General features: G+C 34.5%; 2 protein-coding genes across 2 annotated transcripts; one reads left to right on the top strand and one right to left on the bottom strand.

Moving 5' to 3' along the window:
- The first annotated feature begins 296 nt into the window (after window positions 1-296).
- LOC139882994 (amino acid permease 4-like) lies at window positions 297-2,309 on the top strand. Its single transcript, XM_071867230.1, has 6 exons — window positions 297-438; window positions 550-783; window positions 868-961; window positions 1,102-1,316; window positions 1,425-1,567; window positions 1,656-2,309. Exons 1-6 carry the CDS (start codon window positions 297-299, stop codon window positions 2,307-2,309), a joined length of 1,482 nt encoding a protein of 493 aa, XP_071723331.1.
- Window positions 2,310-5,711: 3,402 nt separating this feature from the next.
- On the bottom strand, window positions 5,712-9,471 carry LOC139882993 (ultraviolet-B receptor UVR8-like). Its single transcript, XM_071867229.1, has 12 exons — window positions 9,384-9,471; window positions 8,655-8,841; window positions 8,348-8,494; window positions 7,837-7,918; window positions 7,544-7,699; window positions 7,265-7,438; window positions 7,073-7,144; window positions 6,617-6,688; window positions 6,367-6,485; window positions 6,020-6,105; window positions 5,854-5,918; window positions 5,712-5,768 (listed from the first exon to the last, which is right to left on the bottom strand). Exons 1-12 carry the CDS (start codon window positions 9,469-9,471, stop codon window positions 5,712-5,714), a joined length of 1,305 nt encoding a protein of 434 aa, XP_071723330.1.
- Between the last annotated feature and the right edge of the window lie 3,795 nt (window positions 9,472-13,266).

Raw genomic sequence — 13,266 nt, 5'->3', positions numbered from 1 at the left:
AGAAAAAATAAAAGAAAAAGTAATTAGACCAAGGTATTCTGAAAAATAAATTAGTTTGAAAGAAAACAATTGATTTCATTTTAGATTCTCTCAAGTTATCATATACTATTCCGCATCTTATTTCAAAAACCTCGATCTATATATACCTCCATTACTCTCCCAAAGCTCCTCACTAAAACCTTTCTTCACTCTCACTTTTCTGTACCATCAATTTAGTGACTGAAAGATCTATTTATACATATAATACAAACGTCTAAAATTCATATATACTCATTCTCCCTTCATACACCAGAGATATGGGTGCCACCACCACCACAACAACAAAGAGCCAAAACCACCACCACCACCACAACCACCAAGTCTTCGACGTCTCTATAACTGTTCCTCCGCAGAATGGATCCAAATGCTTTGATGACGATGGCCGCCTCAAGCGAACTGGTACCTAATTACTATAGCCATTGCGCCTTTCCTCTCTTTAGACCATATTCTCCTTGGACAGTACTCACTAGAGTTTATATATACATATGCTTGTTTACAATTTTTTTCCAGGAACTTTATGGACAGCGAGTTCTCACATCATAACGGCCGTTATTGGCTCAGGAGTTCTCTCTTTAGCTTGGGCCATAGCTCAGCTTGGTTGGGTGGCTGGCCCTGCTGTCATGCTCTTGTTTTCATTTGTCAGCTTCTATACCTCTTCCCTCCTCTCTGAATGTTACAGGGTCGGCGATCCTGTCTCCGGAAAGCGAAATTACACTTACATGGATGCAGTTCGCACCATTCTAGGTAAATTTATAATCCCTCCGAAATATTCACTTATATTACCTTGTCCCAAAATAACTTTAACACGAACTTGATCATTTTTTTCAGGTGGCTATAAGGTTAAGGTTTGTGGTATAATTCAATACTTGAATCTCTTTGGCATAGCCATCGGTTACACCATTGCAGCATCGATCAGCATGATGTGAGTTATATTAGTTTTAGTTTCTTTTGCTACACTACTCTGGAATTTAAAGTCAAAAATAGCTTATGTAATTTGTTTCTTAGGAAAATGTTTTGAATTGTTGCTTAATTAGTTACCTGTTAATTATTTGATATTGGCAGGGCTATTAAAAGATCAAACTGTTTCCATGACAGCAATGGGAAAAATCCTTGTCACATGTCCAGCAATCCATATATGATCTTATTTGGATGTATTGAAATCCTGCTTTCACAGATCCCTGACTTTGATCAACTATGGTGGCTATCAATTGTTGCTGCGGTCATGTCCTTTACGTACTCTGTCATTGGTCTCGGCCTAGGAATTGCGCAAGTTGTAGGTTAGTTGATTAGAATTGTCTGCTGATTGAGATTGTTAACTTTGTCAGTTTAATCAATCTTCAACTGACTAAAACTTTTTGATTCTTTGATTGCATGTATTAATGAAGCTAGCGGATTTTTCAAAGGCAATCTCACAGGAATTAGTATTGGAAGCAGTGTTACGGAAACTGAAAAAATTTGGAGAAGTTTCCAAGCTCTTGGAGACATAGCTTTCGCTTACTCCTTTTCGGTTATCCTCATAGAAATTCAGGTTTCTATAAAATATTTCTAATCCAAAATAGGGAAATTACATTTTTGAACATTGCCATGTGAATTATTAAATGATTATCTTTTTCCAGGATACGGTCAGATCTCCACCGGCAGAATCTAAGACAATGAAAAAGGCCGCGAAGCTAAGCATTTCGGTGACAACAATTTTCTACATGCTGTGTGGTTGTATGGGCTATGCAGCTTTCGGAGACCAAGCTCCAGGAAATCTCCTAACTGGTTTCGGATTCTACAACCCATTTTGGCTTCTAGACATCGCCAATGCAGCCATAGTAATCCACCTCGTTGGAGCATATCAAGTATTCTGCCAACCCATTTTCGCCTTCGTAGAAAAACAAGCACTCCAAAAATGGCCAGAGAGTTACTTCATTACGAAAGAATTCAAAATTCCTGTTCTAGGTATTTGCACATATAACCTGAACCTCTTCAGATTGGTTTGGAGAACAATTTTCGTGATCCTAATCACGATCATCTCGATGCTGCTCCCTTTCTTCAACGACATTGTAGGAATTCTTGGCGCATTCGGATTTTGGCCCCTGACAGTGTATTTTCCTGTGGAGATGTACATTGCGCAGAAGAAGATTCCGAAATGGAGCACAAGATGGATTTGTCTTCAAATGTTAAGTATGGCTTGTTTTGTTGTTTCAATTGCAGCAGCTTCTGGCTCAATTGCTGGAGTCATGCTAGACCTAAAGGTTTACAAGCCATTCAAAACTAGCTACTGATTCAAATTTCCTAGTTATTGAATATTCTGGGTTCAACTTTTTCTGTAAAAGGTCCTGGAACTGGATGGTGTATGTATTTGTAAGGTAATTAAATTTAGTAAGCTTCACTTCTGTAAATTGTGTCATAATTTCGAAATATGGAGCTCGATTTCGGGTTTCCCGATAATTATGAATCTTTCCGATTCGATGAAATGTACACCAATCACATTCTACCATGTAAATGTGTTAGGCATTACTCATTTCGACCACTCCAAATGTCAGGTAATAAAAATACATAATATAATATTAAAAATGATTTTTCTATAGAGTGCAATGTTGCACTCTTTAGGCCTTAAATGACATCTCATTATCATGGGGAAACTATAAAATTAAATTGAAAATTTCAATTTCTTTCACCTTTTTGACTAGTATAGTTAACCGATTATTAATTAGTGTAGTTAACTCATTTTTTTTTTATGAATGTAGTTAACTCAAATTATAATATTTTATATCAAATAAAAATATTTTACATAATTTTTTTTATCAATTAATTAGTGTAGTTAACTCAAATTACAATATTTTATATCAAATAAAAAAATATTTTACATAATTTTTTTAGTAGTGTACTATACGTAGTTTTTTTTTTATAATAAACTGTACTAGTTAAATAACTCAATTTAAAGATGTTTCATTGAACAACTATACATGATTAGAGGTAAATGTATCATCCCTCAGTTCACCAATCAGAATATAACTCATATGTATCATAAAAAAAAAGAATATAACTCGATGTATAAGGTATGATCTCATTCTTTTGAAAATTTGAAAGATTTATGTTTAGAGCATAACTCAGTTTTACTACGTACAGTATAGATAAAGAAAAAAAATGTAAAAGCTTTATATTTAATATAAAATATTATAATTTGAGTTAAACTATATTAATTAATAATGTGTTAACTATAATGGTTAAAGAGGGGTTATAGATTGAATTTTTCAATTGAATTTTATAGTTTTTCTATAAATATGGGATGTCATTTAAGGCTTAAAGAGTGCAATTCAATTATAAAAAAAAAAAAAAGAGTGCAATTCACTCTTTAGAAAAATCCTATTAAAAAATTGATTCGTGAACTGAAATAAATAAATAATGACTTGTATGCCCTTATTAATTACATAATTTATTAAGTATATTCATTTTTCTGAATTTAATAGCGTTATTCACAGGGAACTGATTTGGTCACGATTCCCGTTAAGATTGATAATCATGTTGTTCATCCTACGATTCTTCACTCTCTTCACTCTTCACGACCACAATCTAATCTCAGGTACTCGACGTCTAAAAGGGCTTCTAAAAGCGTTTACAAGTCCAAGAACCTTGATGATCTTGGCGACCTTAACGTTGACCATTGCAGTGAGATAAATCTTGAGATTTTGCCCGAAGAGCTAGTCACTACAGGATTCCAATTGAGTATGCTATTGGATTCGACGGTAGATAAAGTTACAACAAATATGGAGGAGTTCCTAGAAGAAGTTGCTCCTAAAAACCCTTCACGCTAATCCTGACTCATTAGTAGTAGTAGCCTTGACTAATTATTTTTTCTTTTGGGTTAATTTAAGTGATAGGCTTCTCGATCAAAAAAGAAAATACAGAGGATTTTTTGGAATCACATATTTGTTTTGCTTTGTTTGATGTGGATGCATCAATTGTCAGACCTCTGACTATGTGCAATAACTCTTACCAAGAGTTTGATCAGGATACATATTTTTGCTTTGCTATGTTTTGTGAACACCAAAACAGTGGAATTAAATGTTGTTCTTTCGTGGGCATGAGGAGTGTAGTTGGTGTGGAATGGAGATAAAGTGTTGCGAATGGGTAGTCTGCTAAGGGCAAGCTTTGATTGGTTGGTTTGTTTATACTAATATTTATTATCGGTAAATTGAAGGATAGACTAGAGGAGGAGTAATGTGTTAGGGAGAGGTGATTGAGGTTGCCAGGCCTCACAACGAAGTTGTATTTATTTCATGTCCCCTATGTGGTTCAAAGGTGTCGTGATCGTTAGCTGGATGCTAGGCTTGTTTAAATATTGGGGCATGTGTTAAAGCAAACTTGGTTTTTTAGCTCAGGTGTGTTTTTGTGGTTGGTGTATTCTTGATTGATTTTGGTAGAGGTGATGATCGATGTTGAGTCTTCTGCACTACTTGATGCATCTATTAAATAGGCTGCTCTTGAATTTGATGTATTGTACGATGCTCGCATTTTGTATATTCTAGCGGCATTGTTTTGTCTTTGTTAAATCTTTTGAGATATTTTGTAATTTGCCCCAGTGGCTAGTTTATGCATGACCTTGATTAATAATACCTACGGTTTTTACCGCCTTTCATCCGAGAATTATTAATCAGGAAAAGTAAACTAGCTCGATCATCTTGTAATTTGATTCTTTATTTAATAATAATTTATTCCCTCCTTTTATCAAAAAAAATTACACAATTTATTAGATTCTACATTTTCTTATGTTAACATAGTAAATTAAATTGAAGGCATGATTAGAAAATCAGCTAAAATATGTATTGATGTGATTAAAATTTAAAATACACTAAAATTGATCAAATCAAATTTTATTATGCAATATTTTACGTGGACTAGAGGAAGTAATTGGCCAATATCTTGTTCAAAACGTTTAACATCTGTGAATGGGAATCATCAATTCAGCTTAACCCACTAGTCAACTTATTGAAATTGGAGACCTCGAAGATGTACATAGTTTAACTTTGAAAGATGAATCGACATATAATCAATTGATTGAGGACTAGGATTTGGAAAATCTTCTAAATCCGATTGGGTTACTTCTTGACATAAATTTAGGACGGCTATTCAAACATTATTGCAACCAAAATCAAATCAAATCGACTCTGACCAATCATATAAATGAATACATCAGTAAATGGATGGCACGTATAGAAAGAGGGACATGTGCTTGATGTCCGACTCATGGACAACATCAAATATCAATATGCCTCTCATCAGTCTCTCCATGAAAATCACATGATTGAATCTTGACCGTCGGATGAACAGAAAACAAATATGGTTAATACAAATAGAGTAATGTGGATGCAGCACAATCCTTTTCCGACCGGAACAAGAAACTGTTCGTTTCACGAAAATAGCACGAGACATAATCCCTATAATAAGATGCTCAGCCAGAACAACAGATCACATCCAAGCATTGCCAATAAAAACACAGTTTTATTCATAATAATGGTTATATAATACTTTCCCCTAATTAAGCAAAGCACGACATTAGCAAGGACTCAAAAAAATGCTAATTTTATAGAGGCCCGGACTAAGAAGCACGGATTTACAGAAACAAGTCAGCTGCAGCACTGCCTACATACGATATTGGTAGCTTAGTCTGTAAGTAAGGATTTTCAATGACGAACGCGCTTCACGTCATTCTCTGGGACACTTAACTCACTTCCCTGGACCTAGAGAAACGTACGAAATGATCAAACATCATTCTCTTGAAAAGTTTTATAACAGAAAACGAGCATTGATAATGACAATTTTTACAAAAGCACTTACAATTTCACCAGGAACTACTGCATATCTCTCAGAAGGTGAGATCCAGGTTTTTCCTGTCAAAAAGATAATTATGGAGAAATGAGGAATGTCTAGAAATTAAGCTACTTCTTAAAATACCCACAAGGAATGTCTGACGGTGAAAATAATGGCGCACCTGACGATAGATCCACACTTGAGGTCTCTATTTGTTGCCCACTTGCTCCATCAACACTCAGAGCTTCGATTATCATTGGAATGTTCCTTTATAATAAAAAAACAGAGGTCAATACGCAATAGCTAGGAGATACCATATTATAAATTTTCTAGGGGGTTGTGAAGAACATGAGAGCTAACCACTATGTAAAGTTGTTAGCTTTTTTACATTTTTAATGCAGAATGTCAAATGAAAGCCTGTTTCGTTTTTTACAAGTTCTCATTGTTCCTCATCGAGTATAATGACATAAAGTACAGAAGTGAAAGAGAAAATAGAAGCAATCTTATATACACAAACAAAAATATTACCTATCCTTTGATTCCCCAAGGCCAAGCTGTCCATTAGTACCTCTTCCCCAGGAAAATACATTTTGGCGTTCCGTAACAGCCAGTGTATGCCTCCATCCACATGAGATTTGAACCACCCTCTGTCAGAAATAAATAAAAATAAATGTGAGTTGAAAGTGAAAGTGAAAGTGAAAGAGAGAAAAAACCCGAAGAACTGATATTGAAGTTATAACCAACTTCAGAACAAGGTACAACAGGATGAAGAACGTGCCTGATCACGGGGGAATTTAACTTGCACAGGAGAGCAATGATCAACATTGTCACCAACTCCAACCTGTCCAAACTACATGGAAGAACAGAGAAGTTTAACCTAAAATTTATACATGCATTTTAAAATAGGGACAGTCATACTTTTGGCCCTTGAAATTTGCCACTTTTGATATCTAACTAAATAAGACGCTAAACTAATTGTCTGCAAATCTGGGATCTTGAACTTTCAAACCGTATAACACAACTTGGACCCTGTCATTACTCATTAAACTGTACGTGGGTGGGTGAGTTAAATGTCACTGCCACATCAGATGGAATGGTCCTATCTGTGTTACAATTTGAACGTTCAAGGCCAATTAGATAGTCTCAGATGTAACAAGTGTCATAGTTCGAGGGCCAACAGTACCATCATCCCTTAAAAGGATTATTGAGGAAGGAGATGTTCTCAAATCTCAACCTTATTCCATCCCCAGCCATAAAGTTTTCCATCACTGGTAAGAGCCATTGTGTGTCTCCAACCTCCTGATATCTGCAATTTTTGTTTTAAGAAAAGATGAGGCATAATAAGGAACCAAAAAGGCAGAAAAAAAAATCATCGAATTAGTTAAACGAGCTATTCTAAATCTAGAAGCAAATAGAAGACAATCACCTCAGAAATATGACAGCCCTCGAGAGTTTCCAGCTTATGAGGCACGAGGTGATCTTCAAAATCTCCATGTCCGAGTTGCCCATATTTGCTCCAACCATAAGTGTACAATGACCCAGAATTCGAAACGGATATCGTGTGTCGCCATCCACATGCAACCATAACCATTTTCTCAACCTGAAAAATTCACAATAAACCTGACATTGAATTCTCATGCTCTTTTGCATTACATAAAACTTTCAAAAAGCACATATACATTCCAAAAAGGGTTTTTTAACCTACATTGTTGCCAAAAACTTTCTCTGGAACTAAGCGATCATTTCTGTCACCTAAACCCAAGTTTCCATAACGACCCCAACCCCATCCGTAAAGTTCTCCATCTTCAGTAACTGCTGCTGTATGTTCTGCACCAGCTGCTACCATCTTGATAGGTATCCCCTAAAAAAATGAAATGTGACCAATGTAAAGCATGAAAATTAAATGCCTGTAAACTATATATAGAGCATTAATAACGACAACACCATTGAATCTTGAACCACAACGAACCAGATATAATCCTTGAAATTCAATATTACCTGAAATGTTTGAATTTTTTGAGGCACGGGAGAGTCTTCAATAGAGTCAAGACCAAGTTGACCATTTTGATTTCTTCCCCAGCTTCAAAAGAGGGAATAACTTGAAATATTAGAGTACATTCAGAAGTTATGGAACTATATTGGCAAGTATGACTGTTTAGAGTTCTTGTTATGATCAAAATCATAAGTATTACATGAAACTTCAAGACCCCATTTACCAAAGATATAGTCATGCTACCACTGACAAGCACAAAAAATGACTTGATATTTGGCCACATGTGAAAAACTAATCCGGTAAATGTGCACGACTTTCAAATAAAGAAGAATCATCTCTAAGGCTAAAGACTGTTCCGGGTGCTCAGTAGTTGATAGAGTATCACTTTTATCATTATTTTGGAGAGGAATGATTTATTAAATAGTAAAGGCAATCCCTTTGCCTCCAAACATGAAACTGGAATTTTGTAACTTTGGAAAAGGAGAAAAATTGAAACTGAAAAGAAAGACTACCAACCTCAGGACCTCGCCTGCCTCTGTAACTGCCAAACAATGGCTGTCCCCACAAGCAATCTGCTTTACCCTTATCCCTTGCAATGCTTTAATCGGCAGAGGAGTGAACAGATCACTAGAATTTCCATGGCCCAGCCTCCCAAAGTCACCCCTGAAATTAACAAATAGATAAGCTTACTTTCTGTTTTAACATAAAATATAATGGAAAGAAAGGACAAATGAATAAACTGTGGTTATCCGATACTATCTATAACAGCTATAAGCCAAAAAAAACTCTAGATTAGTAAAAAACAATAGAATGGCATACTTACCATCCCCAACTATAAACCTCCGAAGATGACTCAGAGTAGGCAATCGTATGATCAGCTCCACAAGTGATGGATACGATGTCAAGGCCATCTAATGCACTGAGATGGGTAGGAATGAGTCGATCCTCAGCATCACCATGACCTAGCTGGCCATCTTCTCCTCGTCCCCATGAGCATATAATGTTTCCTGCTGTAAGTTACAATCAACAACATTATATGTCAAATGAATTCAAGTTAATTAGAATACCAAATTACCAAAAAATAGGAATCGCATGTTGAGAACAAACAAATCGAAGAATCCGCCACACCAATTCTCATCGCATATCGATGGAAATGGATCCCGATGATAAAATCAACGATCATACAACTGTTTTCAACAACTAAGGATATAAAGATCAAAACTTTAAAGGACAATAGTAGTTCTTTTGAGAATCGAATAATCTAATCATGCTTAAACCTTGTTCTAGTTGAGTGCAATTGATGAAAATCACTATTCACCACCATGAATACAGCAAGGACGAACTTCAAAGTTGAACAAAATGGCAAATGATTTCAACAATTTAGCTAAAAGGGTTAGCTGAAATGAGCTCCAAAATGAAACAGATAACTGAACATTGGCGATTCTGAAAAAAGTCTGACTAAACCAACATAAAGTTTTCACATAGGCATATTTGATTGATCATAGAGAGAGAGAGAGAGAGAGAGAGAGAGAAGGAGAGGGTTTTAACATACAGAGAAGAGCAACAGAGTGGCTAGCACCAGCAGAGATGAGAAGAACACGACGGAATGGACCACACACTTCTTCACCTAAACTACTCATTTCTCATCTACCGCAACACAAGAAATTCTCTACAAATTTATAATATGAAATGAGATGAGATGAGATGACCCTTCTACTTATTTTTAAAAATTTAAAAGTCAAAAAGGTCCTTTTCTTTTATTTTTTTTGGCAAAAAAAAAATAGTTCCTTTAATTTAAGTTATTATCGAAGGATGAATCTTGAAATCAAATATCTTAGAAAAAAATAAAAGTGGGCAAGGATGGAATAATGTTGGGACTGAAAACGTGGGCATCAGAGAGATTTATAACGGATGGAGATAAGCTCATGTGCTTTCTCCTCCATATAGACATAACTACACTTGATATTCAAAAAAAAGACAAAACTACACTTATTACAGCAGTTCTATTTTCATTTCTTCTTTCTTCTTCTAAATTTAATCACTTGTCTACTGGTAAACTCATTTATTACTATTTTCTTTTGTCAGTTACTCTTAATTGCTCATCTGCTTAAAATGATAGTACTACTTAGTAATAACAACAATGCCGAGTCTATTAGGTTCACTTGATGACATCTCGTCGAGGATATGTAAATGGCATCGCATTTACTCCCAACAGTTTACACTAATGTACTTTGAATGAGAAGTAAGTATGTATGTTGTCCAATAGTATCGTGTGGTTACATTCACATTCGTTTCGCTTTGTCCTCTCGATGCCTACTTCACTAGTTGTCTTTTAGCTGCTTAAATGAATGAATATATTGTTGGATTCGTTACAATTTTTCCATCCCTAACTTCAAAAAAAAAAACAATTTTTTATAATTTAAATAATGAGTGTGAATATTTAAAAACATTTCTTCATGATAAAGTGCGGGAAAAAAAAGGAAAAAAAGTTTCAATTCATTTCAAGTTATTTTGTATAAATATTTTATTTATTATTTCAATATTATTAAAATATTATGTTAATCGCCGCCCCTATCCTGCCTTTTTTATTTATTTATTTTACCGTCTTCATCCAACATACTCCCTTCGGTGCATTTCAAGAGGGGCACTTCAAGTATTTCGTAATGAAAAGTCATAAATATTTATTCAAAATGAAGTATTTATTGAAATAAATATAAGGATAAAATTGGAAAAAGAGCTCAAATATGTATGGATTTCATACAACGACACTTAAAATGAACCAAAACAAATTTCATGACGAGACATTTGAAGTGGACCGGAGAGAATAGCGTTTGTGTACAATTTTTAAGGCAAAAGTAACTGTTTGGTCCTATTTGAAACATTGCTGAACCGTTTAGTCCCTCCAAATATAAAGTTCACTCTTTCGTCCCAACGTTTACGCTTCCGTTACACTGTTTGATCATTTTGCGCTAACGTACGTTAAATTGTGCTGATATGGCACTCATAACCAATCAAAGAGTGACGCGTGTCAATTACGTGTTAAAAAAATCCACCTTGACTTTGTTATCTATCACATCATGAATCGGACCGAAAATCGAACCGAAATCAAACCGACTTGAAAAAGGAGAAAATTCTCGTCTCCAATTGATCATAATGACGAAAGTTAAGCGAAACCCATAAGATTTTTAAAGACGGCAACGAACGGGCAAAAATGTATTAGAATCAAGGCGGTGGAATTTCTATAAGAATATGCAATTGACGCGAAAGATGGAGAAATTAGTCAAGACCATTTCTAGGTTCGTAAATATAATCCTCCCATCACACGTTCTAGCTGGTTTGCATCATTTGAGGTATGAGAATGCTGAGAGATTCGACAAGTTGGATAGAAAGCTTGAGAATGCGGAGAGGTTCGATCCTGGCATCGGAGTTGGTGGCGATGGTGGGTGGTTGGTATCGGCTCCGCCGACTGGGGGGTGGAGGTAGGTAAGTAGAAGGAAGCTGGTGATTCAAATGAGAGTCTAGGGTTTGGAGGTTTAGAATTAGGGAAGCGAAAAGTGAAGGAGATGCTGATTAGGAAAGATGGAAATTGGGTTGTTGGAATTTCTGGAATTGGTGGATTTGGGAAAATGACTTTAGGTTTCCATGTTTGTTGAGATGAAGATGTTAAATGTAAGTAATTGTTTTATCTTTATAATTTAGGGTTTGGCAAAAACTTCCCTCCACCTATAGCAGGTTTTTCTGCAACCAACAGTCATTCAGTAACTGATATGTGACAATTATAATTTTTTTAAGTTTTTATTGGTAAGGACGCGTTTGGTTATAGTACTTTTTAATATTTTTCATCAAGGGTTCATCCATCCATCTTAAAGTATAAATTAATATAAAATAAAAATATATTATATTTTTCATCTTATAATATTATACTAAAATTATTATTAAATATATCATAAAATAAAATTATAAACCAACTTTAATTATTCAAAATTAAAAAATTAAAAAATTAAAAAATGATACACATCAATTAGGGTATGATTGTTGGTTGTAAAAGAACATGCTATGAGAGGAAGGAAAGTTCCTTAAGATTTTTGTATTTATCTGGTGGATTGGATTGTATTGATTGATAAAATCGTTGAATCGAAATTTGCAGGTTACTTTAGAAACAAAATATTGTTCATCACTGTAGTCTCCAAATGTAGAGCATCTGAGGGCGACGATTTGAGGATTTTTATCAGGGATTAATCTTGGAACTAAAGATGTAATCCTTGATTGGAATTTGTAGTACGATTGGAAGATCGAATCACGGTCTTTGGTCGTCCTAGATGATGTTTGATCACTTCCTGTTTTGAAGAAGTTGATCTTCAACGTGCTAGGCTGCAAAACGCTAGTTGTCTCCGAACGTTTTTTTTTTTAATTTTATGAACACAACAAAGGAGACGAGACGAAGAAGAAGATAAATTGATTTTCTCCTTTTTTAGATTCGGTTCGATTCGGTTTTTGGTCCGATTCATGATGTGATATATATCAAAGTCTAGGTGAATCTTTTTAACACGTAATTGACACGTGTCACGTTTTGATGGGTTATAAGTGTCATATCAGCGAAATTTAACGTCCGTTAATGTAAAAGGACCAAACAGCGTAAACGTTGAGACTAAAGAGTAAACTATATGTTTAGAGGGATGAAACGATTCAACAATGTTTCAAACAGGGACCAAACAGTTACTTTTGCCTAATTTTTAATTATGAACGATAAAATACGTACTAAGTTATGATTCAATGGCGGAAATAAACGCATGGTTTATACTCCGTAGTCGTACTAGCATCTTTTAAATCTGTAATTTAATTAGGAAAGTAGTTAGATAAAAATAAAACGAATTAATTGATTTGATTGCAGTTAAAAAGGTAGTAATAATAAAGAGAGGTTAAGTAAAAATCTTTAGAAGTAATTAGACAAGGGAAGACAGGTGGTGCATATACGACGGCATTCAATTTAAATGTGAGGGGACCACCAAAGCCTCCCTTCCCACATTAATGCTCTCCCACCACTCACTTATTTTGTTTTGTTTTTATTCTTTTTTTTAATGGGAGATTATTTACGATTCTTTTGTGAAAAAAAAAAAAATGCACAAACTTTTCCTAGGTATAGGTATAAAGGAATATCCTGAATAGTTTTATTTAGTTTTGTTGGTAGAAATATTTATTAGAGATACGTAAAGCTAATCATCTCAATTACTTTTTTTTTTTTCTTAAAACCGATTTATGACCTTTTTAAAAAATACTAATATCAAAAGAAAAAATACTACTTCAATAAAAATGTAGACGATATTTTATATTTTTTTTTTAATCATATTGATATATTTATAATAAAAATATTGACATATTTATAACGAAGATTATCGATTAAAAATAGACGTTTATATAAATAAATTTAAAAGTAT

The sequence above is a fragment of the Rutidosis leptorrhynchoides genome, unplaced genomic scaffold, assembly GCF_046630445.1.
Source record: "Rutidosis leptorrhynchoides isolate AG116_Rl617_1_P2 unplaced genomic scaffold, CSIRO_AGI_Rlap_v1 contig335, whole genome shotgun sequence".
In the NCBI taxonomy this organism is placed as follows: Eukaryota; Viridiplantae; Streptophyta; class Magnoliopsida; order Asterales; family Asteraceae; genus Rutidosis; species Rutidosis leptorrhynchoides.
This window is presented reverse-complemented; position numbering and strand designations above follow the sequence as displayed.

What these genes read in the sequence shown, in the direction of transcription:
- LOC139882994 (XM_071867230.1), top strand. Translation starts at nt 297, where the DNA reads ATGGGTGCCACCACCACCACAACAACAAAGAGCCAAAACCACCACCAC. An exon ending in AGGAATTGCGCAAGTTGTAG is followed by an intron (nt 1,317 to 1,424) that starts GTTAGTTGATTA and finishes GTATTAATGAAG; the next exon opens with CTAGCGGATTTTTCAAAGGC. An exon ending in TTATCCTCATAGAAATTCAG is followed by an intron (nt 1,568 to 1,655) that starts GTTTCTATAAAA and finishes ATCTTTTTCCAG; the next exon opens with GATACGGTCAGATCTCCACC.
- LOC139882993 (XM_071867229.1), bottom strand. Translation starts at nt 9,471, where the DNA reads ATGAGTAGTTTAGGTGAAGAAGTGTGTGGTCCATTCCGTCGTGTTCTT. An exon ending in GAGGTTTATAGTTGGGGATG is followed by an intron (nt 8,495 to 8,654) that starts GTAAGTATGCCA and finishes TGTTAATTTCAG; the next exon opens with GGGTGACTTTGGGAGGCTGG. An exon ending in GAGGCAGGCGAGGTCCTGAG is followed by an intron (nt 7,919 to 8,347) that starts GTTGGTAGTCTT and finishes CCTCTTTTGAAG; the next exon opens with CTGGGGAAGAAATCAAAATG.